Genomic DNA, 17646 nt, shown 5'->3' on the forward strand with positions numbered 1-17646 from the left:
TAAGAATCCAGCTGGGGCTAATCAACAATGTAGAATTCATGGTTGGGAAAAAAATACCCTTTGCCTTCTTACAAGGCTAACCTGTCTAGATTAGCCGTCTGCCTATCTTAGGGCTGAGGTTATTCCTATTTTTTATTTTTATTTATTAAATTTCTATACCGTCCATCTCACCTAAGTGACTCTGGGCAATTTACAACAAAAACATTCCAGCTCTGTGAATCTTAACCTATCAATCACCTTATAAATCTCAATGTATCAGTTTATTGGTCTCAACTAATCTCAACCTATATCAACCATCTTATGAATCTCAATATATGAGTTTATCAGTCTCAATGTATGAGTTTATCAGTGTCAACTGGATAGCCCTATCAATCTATCGGTCTCCATCAAACAAGCAACCTAGCAAACTGTCCATTCTTTACATATCTCAATTTTGTTACCATTCTTGCATTTCTTTCAGGCGGCCTCTCTTGGATGCTCTTCCCGTTTGTGCAACTGAACCCTGCGTCATCCTGATGAAAAAGCTGATTATTTTGCAAGAAGTAGAAGAGGACCGCATTGACCATTTCCTGAGGTCCCTCACCTTCATTCCAGAGCCCACTGCAGGCATGATCGATGCTTTAGCTGTAAGCAGGATAACAGATGGCTTGATTGTGGCTGCTTGTCTAGATGTATCAGCTGTATTCACATAAAAGGCTAATCTAAAAAAACAGGGTCTAGAAACCAAAATGGGTAAATCAGAATCATCAGGAAAATTAGAGGTTGTTGCATGAACCAGATGACCATTTAAATCCACAATAAAGTTGGTTGGTCAGTTGATTAGTTGGTTGGTTAGTTGGTTGGATGGATGGATGATTGGACGGTCAGTCAATCAGTTGATTAGTTGGTTGGCTGGCTGGCCAGCTGGTCTCTTGGTTGGGGTATGCTGAATGATTTACCTGGTACATTGTGTATCTTAAACAGGACATATGGTTTAACTTTATCTGAAAACCTAATCATGGGTACAGTATAGAATGTATGATTATTCATATAAGGAACAAGCAATACAATGTCCTGTAGTTTTTTTGGATGTCAATTTTTATCATCGTACACTTGTGTTTATAAGTTGGCATTCATTTCCTGCATAAAACTCACATATTTGAACACATGGCTATTTTTAACTGTGATATGATTGGTTTTCTGACTGATTATTGATAGGTTTGTTGCTTTAATGTTGTTTCCTGGTTGTCTAATGTTGTGAACCACTACCAGCTAGCTTTGTCAGGAGTGTGCAGGTGTACATTTGAAAAATAAATATATAAAGAGAGAATCAATTTGAGAATCAGAATTTTAGCTCGTATGTCAAAAGTGCTCAAACTTAAGGAAAGGAGGTAAAAAAAATAGAGACACTACAGTTCAGCTCCTGGGTTGCCCCAAATCTTTATAATTGATTAAGTCTGGCATCAAATGCCTTCCTTTAGGTCCCATCATTGGCCCAATACAACCCAGTATTTGATCTTCTGCCATGCTGTCCAGATTCTCTTTTGAGGTTCTTCATTACATTTATCTCCAGATCTATCTTAATCTAACTTGATCCCCCAATTATATAATATAATGTAATGTACTTATTTTTCTATCTCTCTTGGTCAGCCTCTGTTGGAGTTACCCAAAGAACGGCAAATAGCGTTCTTAGCATTAACGTCTTTGCTGCATCACTTCTGCTCCACAAGAACCAACTGTGACCAAGTACCAGCAGTATTGAGAATTATGAAAATTCTGGGAAGACGCCTAGGGAGGAAATGCACTGGGTCCAGATCGAAGGGAACTGCTCAGGTAGAGTCTTCTGTTTGGTTAAAGGTGAAGAAAACCGAGTCTCCTTTTGTTTTGAGGGTTGTTGTCCTTCCAGATTTATTTGTGGGATGTTTCACTCAACTTCACTTGGGCTTCTCAGATGGAACTGATCTTAAATGCGATTGGAAATGCGGGGCTGGCTGCAACGTCTTTGACAACACTCCTGAGTTCCTGTGCGGTGCTGAAAACCAACCCTACTGAAATCCGGCTGGCAGCCATTGAAGCTTTCCGGCGCATCCCTTGTGCAGCCAACGTAGGTGATGTAGAGTTGATTCCCCATCCCATTTTAAATAAAATATACCATCAGTCTGGTAGAGAAAAAAGGAGCAAATTAGGTGTTAAAGACATGATTGCTGGATCTGAATATATAGCCACAAGATCCAACTCTCTTCCTATTCATTGGATGATCCTGGGATCTAGTATTAGTATTACTAAAGCGAGTTCCTACTGTATTGTTGTATTTTCTTCACTAGTTTTTGATCTGAGCTAAAATGCTACATTGGTAACAATGGCTATCTTAATCACGGTTCTTTAAGAAGCCATTCATGGTTTGATTGTTAGATAATAAAGACTCAAATTGGGCATAGACATAAGCCATGATTTTCAGACCCCAGTGTTTGGGTTTCCACAATGAAAGCCCAAATCCTTAGAGCTTAGCTGTTAGGTAAACCAAGTTATTATAAACTTTCCTCAGAGAGAAAGTGGAATCTAGCTTTGCATTAGTATAATCCTCTCTTAATCTTTTCCAATTCTATAACACTGTTTTGATGTGAGCAGAACTGAGTGCAATATTCTAAGTGTAATTGCACTATATATATATTGGTTAACTCCTCTTCTCCTCTTCTTTCTTCTCTCTCATATTGCCTTGCCTTACTTTACCTTACCTTACCATCATTTTCCTACTTTACTTTAAATACTTTACTTGAAATTTTAAATTTGCAAGCCATAATTTAAAACCTAGGATTTCCCTCCTTCCCCAAATCTCTTACAAAGGCACGATTGATTTTTCAGACAATAGTTAACATAACCTGTATGCATGTTGTGAAATAAGGAGTTCACAATGGCTGCTTGCCCAACACCTAGTAGTTAGTTTCTTCTGCAGAAAATAAGAACTGTTCACATATGAACATTAAACCTTAGCAAAATCTTGTACTAAGGCTAATCTATTGTTAATGAGGTTCTTGGGACATTGAAATGAGATATGAATAGATGTGGCCAACATTTGATAAACTGTTTCTTTACCCTATATTCTTTCATGTTAGCGTGCTGTATTGGTCCAGCTGTTTCAAACCTACGATGAGAATGTTGAGATCAGAATTGCTTCGTATCTTATGGCCATGAAATGTCCTAGCAAAGATTTATTTAATCACATTAAATGGACTTTGCAGGAGGAGCGATCCAGCCAAGGTAAGAGGAGAATATCTATTTCCCTAGATATTCCCCATCTCTGGAAGACTTGGCTATTATCCTAAGTGCAAGAATTTGGTTACAAGTTTCACTGAATTGTAAGGGACTTATTTATGAATAAATACATGATTGCATTAGTTAAGCTGCAAACATATCCATATTTAATTGGGGAAAAATGCGACTGAACTCAATGAGACATTACTTCTAGAAAGACACGCTTAGAAAGAACTATAATGTACAAAACATCTGCAGAGAGGTTATAGGCATGTTCACCTATCTTTGTTAAAACTCATCTTGATTAAACAGTTGATTGAATAATCTGCAATTTGTTGGCTTTAATTAGAACACTATGATTGATAAAGAATAGTGCCTAAGTTTGCCCCAAATATTCAGCCTCAGATAATCAAAGTACATAATGTAAAAATCTTGTCATAACATTTTAGGTTTTTGCAGGATGAAAGTAACCGTAGTAATCCAGCATCTCTGAAGTCATCAAGTTAGAAGCAATTTTGCTGTATTCCGCATTAGGTTTAGCTTCTGTTTTCCAATAATTGAACTGTTTTGTTGTTGTTTGTGTGTGTGTGTCTGTATATATTTTTTGAGTGGGCTCTTTTGTCTGGAGTCATCTTTCTGAGCTCTTAAGAACAGAAGACCCACTAAAACAGCATCTTAGGAACTCTCTTCCTGAAGACATCCTTCTCAAGGAATATGATTGGGAAACATGGAAATTTTCTTCCTACACAGATGTTACCTTCCACTCAGGTAGCTGAATGCATTATGAATGAATGAATGAATGAATGAATGAATGAAAGAATGAATGAACGAACGAACAAATGAATGAATATTAAGTCCTTGTGTTTTTATGCATTAAGTCTTAAACTTTGGGCAATGATCATTGGTCAAACAATGATCAATAATTGGCTGTTTGAGCTCTGCCTTGAATTACATTTCTTCAGACATCCGAAATTTTCTGTAGAGTTTTTTTCAGTTTATTAAAAAAAATGTCTATAGAATCTGAATGTTAATTCTTCTTGTTTAGAGCCTTTTTAAATACAGGTATTTTCTACCTGTGTAAAAAATACAGTCACTTAACAATCACATATCTGAAATGTGAGCCTGTATAATCAAGATGCACAGTTTGTTCATTTGTGCCAGAAGCATCACAATTAAAATAGGGCATACTGTGCAACATCAAATTTAAAATATAAAATAAAGGTTAAAATATGTGCAAATTAAACAAATGTTGCCCAGAAATTAGCAACATTAATTGTGTTCTGTCTCACTGCCATGATGTCCTGGTCTGTCATGTGTCTTGCACTGATCAGGACACTAAAGGCAGGTATATATATAGCTGTGTTGTATACACAACTGGACACTTCAACAAGACAAGTTTTTCTTCTAACTGAAGTATTTTTGGGGACTCTTTCCATTCCAGCGATGGCCAGTGGAAATGCTGAGGCTCAGGTCATCTTCTCACCTGCTTCTTTTATCCCACGTTCGATCCTGACCAATTTCACCCTCCATCTGCTGGGACGGGCTATCAACCTCTTAGAGGCAAGTGACCTGAAAGACACATGAACCAATTATTAGGCATAATGCTGCATAAATTTGTCACGTGCAGGAATCCAGATTTGTATTCTTAGGAACAGATGAAACTTCTTCCTCCCAAGTCAGGTCATGATTGATCCAACCATGACCAGAATCCCCAGGCTGATGTCCCTCTAGATAAGTAGGAATCAACAGCAATCAATTGGCTCCTACCCTGCAGACATCAAAAGCTTTGTCCTCCACAATCGTAGCTACCTTCCTTTCTTCAGAGAGCGTAAAAAAGTCTGCCTTATTTTCAATATTGAAAGCAAGTTTCCATCAACCAGATCCATCTTACATACGTGGAATTAGAATTCACCATTTCAGTTTGAATCTATGTTGTGCTTTGTTGCTGATTTCCAAAAGCTGGAAAATTAGTTTCTGACTACATATGGATGCATTGAAAATATATTGTAAGCCACCCAGAGTTACGGAGAGTAAGTGAGCAGAAATATAAATTTTCATAACTAAATAAAGTCCGTGAATTCAGGTCAAGAGTAATTTTTTTTCTCTAGGCTAGACTCATAACAGAGACTTCCTAACAAGATGAATTGATAGTTTGCAAGAATTTCAGCAACTAAACTTCTTCCCGCTGGCACTGATTTATACATAAGGCAGAATTTTTCCTAATTTATTGTTCACAGCTCTTCTGTGATCAGGGAAAGAGAGAGTTCTTCTTGTCAATAATGGGTTATGGCAAGTGTTTATTTATGCAGCTGTCTTCTGAACCATTATCAGTCAACACTTTCATATAAAAGATCATACTAGCCAATATAAAGTGATAATCATAGCACCAAAAGACAAATGAGATTATAGTAAATGTGTACTGATGATAATAATGGACACGAAGCATAAAATCAGATTAACTATAAAAGCTTCCGAAATTGTTTTTCAATCATTCTAAAGGTTTCCTAAAATGCCTGAGAAAATAAAAAAGATCCTCCTTTAGTGCTGAAAGAAAAGCATTCAACCAATGTCACATAACTATTGAATAAACCCTTCCATTGATGGTCCTTCTCATTGGATGGGATCAGCGAGGAAAGGTTATAGAACCTCAGTGGCAAAATATGGAAGCAAGCAAACAGGTAAATTAGTCTACCAAGCATTCAGGGTTTTAAGATGGGAGCCAACATGGTCCTTCAGTTAAGGCAGCAGAATGTCTGAGCTTGTGGCCTTCTAAATATAATCCCATGACTATCACTAAGTGTTGTATTTTATGATTCATGATGAATGTATTATGATGACGATGATCATGATTTATTATCATTTATGCATCTTTATGTACACTGAGAGCTTATGCACCGAAGGCAAATTCCTTGTCTGTCCAATGACACTTGACCAATAAAGAATTCTATTCTGTTCTGTTTTTTAGGTTGGAGTCAGATTGGAGAATATGGAAGATGTTGTCCGGACATTTTTTGACTTTCAAGACACCCAAGGAAGGCATGTTAAGCCAGAATCTCCCATGGAGATGGTGAACAAGATTCCTCAAAATAAGCCATCATCCAAGCAATTCAATTTGAAAAGTCACCTACCTAAAGGAAATAAAACCACACTGAGAACAGAAAGCGATTGTCCACATGGACAATACCATAAGGTTAATGATTTTGTGAAAAAGGTACATGAATGTGTTATCCATAGGTATTCGCTTGTTCGATTCAGGATCACTTACACCTGCACAAGGATTGTCTTGGCGTAGCTCCTAGATTAGATTATTTCACATCAAAGCAGGAAAAATTCAAGATGTCAGATAGGACTACTAACAGATAGAATGACTGAAGCCGGAAAGCAACAAAAAGAAATCTACAGCTATCTTGACCATAGTATTTGGCTGTCCATCCTTGGTCTGATCCAGCATGGTTTTGATTAAATAATTTTTTTCATAGAAGGCCCGTATCTTTGCAGAAAGCGCACAATTTTCATGCAGAAGCTCACTGGTTCAATTGATGTGAAATAATCTAATCTAGGAGCTACTCCAACATGGGGACCCTTCCAAGACAATCCTTATGCGAATCGCGTGAGGGCAATTTACGACCCGCTGAGCTGCCTGGACAGCTGAGCAGCACTGCGTGCAAGTGCTCAGCGATTGGAAAAGCCCTTTTTTCCTGCTTTTTCAACCGCAACTGTGTCGCGCAAAGCAGCTACAGTTGAAAAAGCAGGAAATAAAGGTCAGGTAAGAGCCCGGGTGGGCGGGTGAGCCACAACAACAGCAGACATAGAACCAGTTCTATGTCTGCTGCTCTTCAGAGCAACCGGTTCTACAGAGATGGACAGAACCGGTAGAATCCCACCCCTGAGTCCACCTCTGTCTCAGGTGCTATAGAGAATAAATTGGTGCCCTTTTTCCTATGACAGCCCTTCAAGGATTGGAAGACTGCTATCATGTCTCCACCGAGCCTTGATAGCAATCAATTACCAGCTCTCTAATAGCTGCCTCTGGCTGGCTCTTGATATACTGTAGTCTTAGTTTGAAACCCCGATGGCATCAAAGTGTTGGACTTCATTTCAGAATTTTGTTTGCAACTGTGTTGGATGTAGTCATCTCTCTCTCTCTCCCCCTCTTCCTCTCCCTCTCCCTCTCTCTCCCTCCCTCCCTCCCTCCCTCCCTCCCTCTTTCTTTCTTTCTTTCTTTCTTTCTTTCTTTCTTTTCTTTTCTTTTCTTTTCTTTTCTTTTCTTTTCTTTTCTTTTCTTTTCTTTTCTTTTCTTTCTGCTTATGCTTCAGTTCACCCCAAAAATGGGGAAAAAGAAGAAGCCCAAATGCAAAGTTAATCTCAAAATCTTTGGAAATGAGCTGACGATTCTTGACTGTGGCGATTTCAGAAACCAAGCAAAACATTACTATTTGAACCTGGCAGAGCTAACGATGAAGGTGTTGAAGGTAAGAGAAACTGTGATCAGTGCAATCATTTCCAAATGGCGATCTCTGGGCCATTTCAGCAATTTCAAGTAGGACAACCACCAAACTTCTTGAGACGGTTCCTTCCACTCTGCTTCCCCACGTCCAGCATCCGTACCTGTTTGTAGTAGAAAAAATAGCTCAGAGTCGTGTTAAAAATTGGTATTTTATTGCTCCCACAGGTCAGTTGACTTATCATCATTTTTACTAACTTCCCAACAGGGCCAAGAAGTCCAATGGAATAAAAGATTGAGCCTGGCAACAGAAGAAGTGTTGTTTCCAACCATCTCAGGGTTTCCTGCCTTCCTGGGTTTTAATGCTTCGATATCCGTCAACCTGACTGCCAGAGGAGACACAAACTTCAAGAAACACAACCATTTTTTCATCAATGGCTACCTCAAGCCAAGGTAGTGAGCTTCCAGATACTAGTTTTCTTCATTCTTTGCATTATTTCCGACCCAATACAGGTAGTCTTCAACAATCATTCATTTGTAAGTGATTGTTTGAAGTCACAACAGCACTGAAAAAAGCGACTTAGGGTTGTTTTTCACACCGTTGCAGCATTCTCACAGTCACATGATGCAACTGCAAATGGCCAGCTGTCTGCAAGGAGTATCAATCCTTCCATTCCCCACCATCCAGTCAGAGTTGACGAAGCTTCTTGGATGAGAAGCGAAACGTTTTCAAAGAAAATCCAGAAAGTTCAGTTGCCTCATGAAAAAAGCACCTTTGGGACAACCATGATGACTGAGAATCTCCATAAATACTTAGCAATTGGTTCATGTTTATTTATTTGATTGCAGTATTCCAAGGTCCTGTTGTCACCTGTCATGCCCCTGTCAGAGACTGAATCCAAGGAGGAAGATGAACAGCTGACAGGGAGTGGGAGTGTGGCTCCATTGGCTTGTGGAGGAAACTGGGGAAGGGCAAAGGCCGGCTGGGCAGAGCAGGGAAGTGGTAGAACAAGGGAGAGGGAGTTCAGAGGAAGACCCAGGCCCACCCCCTCCTCATCCTAGGGCACACAGGGAGGAATGGAGAAGAGAGCAACATGGGTTGCTTGGCTTACAGGGGAGGAAAGGGCCCTGATTCCCTTCATTAGCCACAGCTGGGAAGAGAGCTTAAAAGTAATGCATGCTGCTGGGAGCAAACATGAGTTTATCTTGTGTTGACTTTGCTTATCTGTGTTCCTGGCGTCCTCCCAACCGTGTTGAGTTATTGCTGTGCCTTCATGTCTGGAATTCTTGCTCTTGGCCTGCCGGACTAATTACTTCATTTTGTCTTGATTGGGCTTATAGTTACAGTTTTTTCTGACCACATTTTGGACCTGATTCTCTGCAGCGAAAAACTGGAAGAGTTTTTCTCCAGCCAGAAGGTAGCCAGAATATTGGGGGCAAAGTTGGAGCTAATAAAGAGACTCCTACTGATTATCTGACTGAGTTGCCTTTGTGCCACGCCCCGGGGCATCACATCACCTTTTGCAACCTTCTGACAAGCAAAGTTAATATGGAAGCCAGCTTCATTTGCAACCACGTTACTAACTTAACAGCTGCAGTCATTCACTTAACAAACAAATAACAGGGCAAAACTCACTTAACAACGGTCTCACTTAGCAACAGAAAATTTGGGTTCAGTTGTTTGTCATAGGTTGAGGACTACCTGCAGAAGGGTTGGAAGAGATATTATCTCAAAGACTTGAGATTCCATCAGCCATGTAAAAAAATTTTTTTTAAAAAAAAAGACGTTAAAACAATGTTCTTACAATGCAATCTCTTCTTCTCTATATATTTTGGCAGTGTTATCCTACAGATTTCTGCCCAGATGGGAACTCTAGGAGTTCTTGGGAACACTGGCTTGAAATGGTCAACCATCTTGAGATCCTCGGCCAACCTTGATGGAGGAATCCAGGTGAAAAAAGGGAAAGAATTTAAATTCTTTTGGAACACTCCCGAAGACACTATGGAACTTCTACATTTCAGGTAAAACAAACACAAAATACACAGAACTGGGGGGTCAGTAAAATGTTTCTGGAACCTCAGCTCGTCCCCAGCCAATGCAGGGAGTTTTGCAGTGATGGGAGTTGTGGTTAAAATAAAACATTCAGCTTTCCAGGAATCGATCCACGCATTGCATAAAATGAACTGCATCAACAGAAACTGAAATAATGATCAAGAGTGATGAGACACTTTGCTAGAGTTAGAATTTTTTATTGGCCAAGTGTGATTGGACACACAAGGAATTTGTCTTGGTGCAAATGCTCTCAGAAAAGAAAACATACATTTGTCAAGAGTCAAGAATCATAAGGTACAATATTTAATAATAGTCATAGGGTACAATAAGCAATCAAATCAAATCAAACTAGGAAACAAATAGGATATTGGAAAAAAAGAATAGAATAGAATAGAATAGAACAGAACAGAACAGAATAGAATAGAATAGAATAGAATAGAATTCTTTATTGGCCAAGTGTGATTGGACACACAAGGAATTTGTCTTGGTGCAAATGCTCTCAGGGTACCTAAAAGAAAAGATACATTTGTCAGGAGTCAAGAATCATTAGATACAACGCTTAATAATAGTCATAGGGTACAATCAAATCATACTAGGAAACAGTCAATACATGCGACAAAGTTACAGTCATACACCAGTGGGAGGGGATGAGATGAGAAGAAGAGTGATGAGAAGATTAATAGTATAATAGTAGTGCAGACTTTGTAAACAATTGAACAGTATTGAGGGTTAGGGTTAGGGTTAGGGTTAGGGTCAGTGTGAGTTTGGGGATGGTTATGGTTGGGGTTGGGGTTCAGGTTGGGGTTGGGGTTGGGGTTGGGGTTTGGGCTAGGGTTAAGGATAGTTAGGGTTAAGGATAGGATTAGGACAAGGGTGGAACTATTAGGGTTAGAGTTAAGGGTCAGTGTGAGTGTGTGTGAGTGTGAGTGTGAGTTTCAATTTGAGTTTGAGGGTTAGGGTAAGGGTTAGGGTTAGGGTTAGGGTTAGAATTATGGGGATGGTTATGGTTGGGGTTGGGATTGGGGTTAAGGATAGTTAGGGTTAAGGATAGGATTAGGACAAGGTCAGGGTTAGAGTTAAGGGTCAGTGTGAGTGTGAGTATAAGTGTGAGGGTGAGGGTGAGTGTGAGTGTGAGTTTCAATTTGAGTTTGAGGGTTAGGGTTAGGGTTGGGGTAAGGGTTAGGGTTAGGGTTAGGGTTAGGGTTAGAATTATGGGGATGGTTGGGGTTGGGGTTGGGGTTAAGGATAGTTAGGGTTAAGGATAGGATTAGGACAAGGGTTAGGGTCAGGGTTAGAGTTAAGGGTCAGTGTGAATGTGAGTGTGAGTGTGAGTGTGAGTTTGAGTGTGTGTGAGTGTGAGTGTGGGTGTGGGTGTGGGTGTGGGTGTGAGTTTCAATTTGAGTTTGAGTTAGGGTTAGAATTATGGGGATGGTTATGGTTGGGGTTGGGGTTGGGGTTGGATAGGGTTAAGGATAGGATTAGGACAAGGGTTAGGGTTAGGGTTAGGGTCAGAGTTAGAGTTAAGGGTCAGTGTGAATGTGAGTGTGAGTGTGAGTGTGAGTGTGGGTGTGGGTGTGGGTGTGGGTGTGAGTTTCAATTTGAGTTTGAGTTAGGGTTAGAATTATGGGGATGGTTATGGTTGGGGTTGGATAGGGTTAAGGATAGGATTAGGACAAGGGTTAGGGTTAGGGTTAGGGTCAGGGTTAGAGTTAAGGGTCAGTGTGAGTGTGAGTGTGAGTTTCAATTTGAGTTTGAGTTAGGGTTAGAATTATGGGGATGGTTATGGTTGGGGTTGGGATTGGGGTTGGATAGTTAGGGTTAAGGATAGGATTAGGACAAGGGTTAGGGTTAGGGTTAGGGTTAGGGTTAGGGTCAGGGTTAGAGTTAAGGGTCAGTGTGAATGTGAGTGCGAGTGTGAATGTGGGTGTGAGTTTGAGTGTGAGTGTGAGTGTGAGTGTGAGTTTCAATTTGAGTTTGAGGGTTAGGGTTAGGGTTAGAATTATGGGGATGGTTATGGTTGGGGTTGGGGTTGGGGTTGGATAGTTAGGGTTAAGGATAGGATTAGGACAAGGGTTAGGGTCAGGGTTAGAGTTAAGGGTCAGTGTGAGTGTGAGTGTGAGTGTGAATTTGAGTGTGAGTGTGAGTGTGAGTGTGAGTTTCAATTTGAGTTTGAGGGTTAGGGTTAGAGTTAAGGGTCAGTGTGAGTGTGAGTGTGAGTTTGAGTTTGAGTTTGAGTTTGAGGGTTAGGGTTAGGGTTCTTCTCACTGGAGAAGAACCTAATGCTCTGAATTCCCCACCAACCAGTCAGAGCTGCTTTTCTTGGATGAGAAGTGAAACATCTTCAAAGAAAAACGAGAAAGTCCAGTTGCCTCCTGAAAAAGCACCTTTGGGACAACCAGGACCTGGATGATCGAGACTCTCCATAGACTTTCACCAAGCTCAGAGAGCACCAAGGACTCCACAGCTCAACCCTGAGCTAAGATATCTTCAATTGGAACTATTTTTTTGTGTATCAGTTTTTGACCATATCCTACAGATAACCCCTGTACAAGAGTCTGTTCCTTGAGGCTCCTCGGAAATCACTTATGAGTCAACAATTAAATGTAGGCCAAGCTCATCCTCTATAATTGGAATGTGGAATTGGAACTAATGGGATGAGCTTACTATAGATCTCCTAATTTCATCTAACCTAGAGGTAAAGTCAATGATGCTAAGAATGGTTAGTGGAACAAGAAGAAGGAGCAAGCAAACAAGACGCTGGATTAATAACATCAAAGCCGATCCATCCAACAACTGAAAGAAGCTGTGCTTGACAGGGTAGTCATGAAGCATCCTGCTGCTCCCTTATTTGTAGATGATGATTAGAACATTAATTAATTTATGTAGGATAATTATGTGCCAAATAGCCACACGAAACAGTTTTTGTGATTCCTGTGTATCAAAACTGCTCAGTGAGCAGAATTCCTATAAGGCATTATAGGAATTCTGATTCTCTCTTTCTTTTATAGCTCTAAACTCTACATTACTGCAAGGGAGAAAATGAAAACCATTGACAGTTTTCCAGGCCAAACTGACCTGTGCACCAGTGAGGAAGGTAACAGATCCTTTTAAACCGCTCCCTATTTTAAAGTCATTTGAAACATAAAGCCGCAGGTAGAAACTCCACGTAATCTAGAAGAAATGGGCTCATCACAAAGCATTTTGCATGATGCATGTCCATCTTAGAACAAGATATGGCTGATAGATACTAAGAATATTTCCCTGGACGAGTGACACCAAAGAATGACACCTTCACTTTTAAAAATGGTTTTCTCCTTTTTGGTTTTAACTGCAGTATCGAAAACATTTGGCTGGCAGCTGTGTTCAGAGGTTTTTCTCCCTGATGACAAGACTAGTAGCTTCCTTCTTCCGTTCCCTGGACCAGCGAAAGTCACCGTTATGCTAAGAAAACAGGACAGAAACCTACAGCAGTATTTAATAAAAGCAGCATATAATTATGTTGCTCAGGTCTGATTCTTAACTTCTCCTTTTTATATATATTTTTGTCAGTATTCCAGCAACCCTCCATTCCGCCCAATAACTCCAAGACAGACATCTTCTCAAAGGTTCCTTTTTATTTGGATAATAACTGGCACATCTGGGGAATCCCAAATCTGAAAGTTCCGGGCTTCCTTACAATAAGTAAAAACTACAAATCCATCATCACATCACATGGCCCAATCACCATCCGTCCCAACTTGAGACTTTCTCTCACTTATGCACAAAACAACATGACCTTGAATCAGAAAAAGAATGTTATTATGTCTAACTACATATACTCTGAGAAATTCCCCCCTCCCACTTTCCCAGGCTCAAAATGTGGCAGCGTGGGAGCATCTGGTCTCAATATGGCTTCCAAAACTGACAATTTTATTTATCCGTTTTTCTTTAGCATACGTTAGTGCTTGGTAAACAGTATATTGTCTGGGTCAATTTACTTTATACATAGTAATAGTAATATTGTTTATTTATACATATTAATAATCTTTCAACTTCTAACTTCTGCCTCTATTATCTAACCATTGATAGAGCAAATCCCATGTTAAAAAATATTCTGTATTTTCTTTGTCTTTCATCTTTAGTCTTAACCTATCCATTTCTGCACATTCTAATATTCTTTTAATAATATTTTCATCTGTAGGAATTTCCTCGTTCTTCCAGTGTTGTGAAAATACAATTCTCGCTGCTGTCAAGACATGCAATATTAAATATATATTCCCTTTCTCATATTTTTTCCTGGTAGTATACCTAACAAAAATATTTCTGGCTTTAAATCTATATGTTGCTTTCACTTTTTCTCTAACCATGTGTGTATTTTTGTCCATTTTTTTTTTTTTTTTTGCCTTTGGACATGTCCACCACATAGGATAATAGGATGGTCTAGTTCTTAACTTCTGTCTGGTATACAGACAGACAGATAGACAGAAATGACACCTATAAGGCTAAGATTCATTTTTGTGGACCTTGACTTGCAACCATAATTGGAATCAAAATTTCAGTTGCTAAGCCAGGCGGTTGTTAAGGGTATCGCCACCGGATTTTGCAACTTTTGGACATGATCGTTAAGCAAATCACTTCAGCTATTAAGTGAATCATGCGGTCATTAAGTAAATCTGGCTTCCCCCATTGACTGTGCTTGTCAGAAGGCAGTTGGCAAGGTTGCAAATGGGGATCAGATGACCTCAGGATGCTGCAACCATTTTAAACATATGTCAAGTGGCCAAATTTTGATCATGTGACCATGAGGATTGTACAACAGTCGTAAATGTGAAGGCTGGTTTTTAGTCACTTATGTAGTGCCATTGTAATGTCAAATGTTTGCTAAGCAAATGGTTGTAAGTCAAGGACCACTTCTATATTTTGTAATGTATAGTCGGTTTTGAAATTCACACTTTGAGATTTTACTTGGTCTTACGATGTATCTTTCTTCTTCTCCAGAAAGGTTCTTGGATTCCAAATGAAGCCAGGCTCCATTTCTTTATGGGGAGTCTGGAATCAGAGCTGAAGAGAAATGTGGCTTTTGACTTCCACTGGAACATCCCTCAGAGAAAAATCAGAATTGAATACACTGAGCCAAAGGCAAAAATGTTACTGAATGGTGAGAACTGAGGACCAGTTGGAACTTCTTGGTGTCCATCCGTTGGGAGATCTAAGTCATCATCATACAGGAAGCATATAACAGTAGAGCTTCCAAAATTTCTTCTTGAACACCATGTAGCATATTTATTTAGTTGTCTTCTTCTTCTTCTTCTTCTTCTTCTTCTTCTTCTTCTTCTTCTTCTTCTTCTTCTTCTTCTTCTTCTTCTTCTTCTTCTTCTTCTTCTTCTTCTTCTTCTTCTTCTTCTCCTCCTCCTCCTCCTCCTCCTCCTCCTCCTCCTCCTCCTCCTCCTCCTCTTTCTCCTCCTCCTCTTTCTCCTCCTCCTCCTTCTCCTCTTTCACCTTCTTTCTCTTTCCCATCATCATCATGTCATCATCATCTCCTGCAAAATTTGAAAACATGAGATTTAAAAACTCTTGAATTATATGATCAAAGCTGCCCAGAATTCCATGGCAAAGAAGTAGTTTTAAACCCTCAAGTCTCCAAGAACTGGAAACCAAAAAAGAGAGAGAAGTCAGCTGAAGATCTCTGGAAGAAGCTTTGAGAGATTGACAAAAGAATGGGCAATTCACAATTATTTATTTAAAAAAATAACAAATTTCAATCCCTAAATTAGGCAACTGGAGGAAAGCTAAGAAGGGGTTAGAAAAAGGATCTTTTGTGAGAAGATCTTGTGAACTGAAGATTTGGCTGGCTGAGGAATTCTGGGAGTTGAAGTCTACCTGTCTAAAAGTTGCCTTCCATTTGCAATTAGGCTGTCTATCCGTGGGAAAACAGAAGCGGGAATTAACTTATTCTTTTTTTTTTCTGCCTTTACCAGGCCAAATTGAAATCTCAAAATACTCTCGTGTTGGGCATTTGGAACTGATAGTCAATGATAACACCATTTATTACATCAAGGTAGGTATCTCACCTGTTTGGAACCAAAGACCCAGTCAATGTATCTTCTACTGAGGAAGTGGCGCTTGTGGGTCTCCGACCAGATGTTTTAATCCACCAAAACCAATGAGATACGTCTGATTTCTGTAGGGCAGGACCAATTTGCAATCCGTGGCTGGAGAACCGAGCTTTGCAATCCGTCTGGAAGCCAAATTGCTAAGACATGGAAGTCCTGTTGTTCTTGCAGGAAATCTCACGAGACTGGCAGGCCAGAAGGTGGCATTTTCAGTATCCTTGATTAACCTGTTGAAGGATGCTGCATCCTTTGCAGGTAAGGACACTGCAGCCTCAGAGAGACAACCTGGGTAAAACTGGAGACAGACCTAAAGCCTTCCTCCTTGCCTAAATAAATCTTCTGCTAAAGCTATGTGGATTAAAAAGAAAGAAAGAAACAAACAAACAAACAAAAGGAATACCTAATCTGGAAAAGTATTATTCAGGTAGTCTACCACTTACGATTTGGAATTTTGATCACAAAATTCATGGCCTGTGGATGCTAAATCTTCATAAAAATGGACAAAGGAGCAGAAACAAAGCCAATACTAATGTAGGATTGCTGAAAGCCATTTTCACACACACACACACTGGTGGGATTCAAAAAATTTTTACTACTGGTTCTGTGGGCGTGGCTCGGTGGGTGTGGTTTGCTGGGTGTGGCATGGTGGGCATGGCAGGGGAAGGATACTGTAAAATCTCCATTCCCTCCCCACCCCACTAACCTGCTTTCCAGCTCCGTCCTCCTGTGCAGGGCAACCAAAGGAGACCCAGCCGATCCACTGGGACTCCATGGGAAAGCAGAGAATAGATGGGGTTGGCGGGGCCAGTCAGAGGCGGGATTTTCCGGTTCTACTCAAAATTTCCGCTACTGGTTCTCCAGAACTGGTCAGAACCGGCTGAAGACCAGCTCTAAAGAGTGAATGCCACCCTAAAGAACTCTGAAATTGTGGGTTTCGTTATGCTCTTTTTGCAAATAAAAAATAAATAAAATAAATGCCGCCTTCAGCACTGCCCGCGTGATTGTTTATATGGGTAGCCCTCGACTTACCATTGAGCCCACAACTTCTACTGTTAAGCAAGACAGTTATTAAGTGAGTTTAGCTCAGTTTTGCCACCTTTCCTGCCACTGTCGTTAAGTGCATGGCTGCAGAGGTGAAGTCAGTAACACCAGTCATTAAGAGAATCTGGCTTTTCTCCACATTGACTTAGCTTGTCAGAAGGTTGCAAAAGGGGGCCACATGACCCCGGGAATACTACAACAGTGCTAAGTCCATGCCAGTTGCCAAGTGTCCGAATTTGACCAAACGAACCGTCGTAAGTTGTGAACGACCTGTATTCCTGTTCATAAGTCATGCATTTCTGATTTTGATAGCCTTTGTGTTTGTTTCTTAGTGTGCTTTGAGAAAAAGGCAAATAATGAGCTAAGGCACTATTCCCTGGAAGGAGAAACCCACATTCCCGGCGTTTTTGGATCTCACATCATTTTCCTTCTGCAAAAACGAGGACAAGTCTGGTCCGATATCCTGAGAATTAAATATGGATTGTTTGGTACTGTACTAGTGTTTTGAAACTATGTGGTCAGGCTTAGTTTTGGGGGAGAAAAATAAGGGGGGAAAATTCTGTCTCTGCCTACCAGCATCCATCGGTATTCCTGTCAGTGTGTGAGAGAGTTGAGGGCTGTTTGGAAACTGAAACAGTATTTGCTGTATGAGCAAGAAGGAGACAGCAAGGAGCCTGGGTGTGGCTTAGCTCAACTGTCCTGTACTAAAGCTGCTTGCTGCTGTGAAACTGAAACTTTTTCACTTGTGTTTTGCATTTGGAACAGATTTCTTTTCAGGTGGGGAG

At 40.2% G+C, this 17646-nt stretch overlaps 1 protein-coding gene across 1 annotated transcript in view; it reads left to right on the forward strand.

Moving 5' to 3' along the window:
• The window catches only part of APOLTP (apolipoprotein lipid transfer particle homolog), a 73719-nt gene that overhangs the window by 9358 nt on the left and 46715 nt on the right, over nucleotides 1–17646 (forward strand). Inside the window, exons 9-24 of the mRNA XM_087942341.1 lie at nucleotides 461–626; nucleotides 1630–1812; nucleotides 1931–2083; nucleotides 3093–3237; nucleotides 3841–3999; nucleotides 4673–4791; nucleotides 6197–6442; nucleotides 7548–7703; nucleotides 7944–8128; nucleotides 9515–9697; nucleotides 12737–12822; nucleotides 13063–13235; nucleotides 14706–14865; nucleotides 15686–15765; nucleotides 15895–16075; nucleotides 17194–17349. Coding sequence (XP_087798467.1) covers nucleotides 461–626; nucleotides 1630–1812; nucleotides 1931–2083; nucleotides 3093–3237; nucleotides 3841–3999; nucleotides 4673–4791; nucleotides 6197–6442; nucleotides 7548–7703; nucleotides 7944–8128; nucleotides 9515–9697; nucleotides 12737–12822; nucleotides 13063–13235; nucleotides 14706–14865; nucleotides 15686–15765; nucleotides 15895–16075; nucleotides 17194–17349 — 2531 coding nt within the window. The remainder of the gene's footprint in view (nucleotides 1–460; nucleotides 627–1629; nucleotides 1813–1930; nucleotides 2084–3092; nucleotides 3238–3840; nucleotides 4000–4672; nucleotides 4792–6196; nucleotides 6443–7547; nucleotides 7704–7943; nucleotides 8129–9514; nucleotides 9698–12736; nucleotides 12823–13062; nucleotides 13236–14705; nucleotides 14866–15685; nucleotides 15766–15894; nucleotides 16076–17193; nucleotides 17350–17646) is intronic.

Source organism: Notechis scutatus, chromosome 12 (genome assembly GCF_049901735.1).
Source record: "Notechis scutatus isolate UNSWTSFEM ecotype Mainland chromosome 12, rNotScu1.2, whole genome shotgun sequence".
NCBI classification, from domain to species: Eukaryota; Metazoa; Chordata; class Lepidosauria; order Squamata; family Elapidae; genus Notechis; species Notechis scutatus.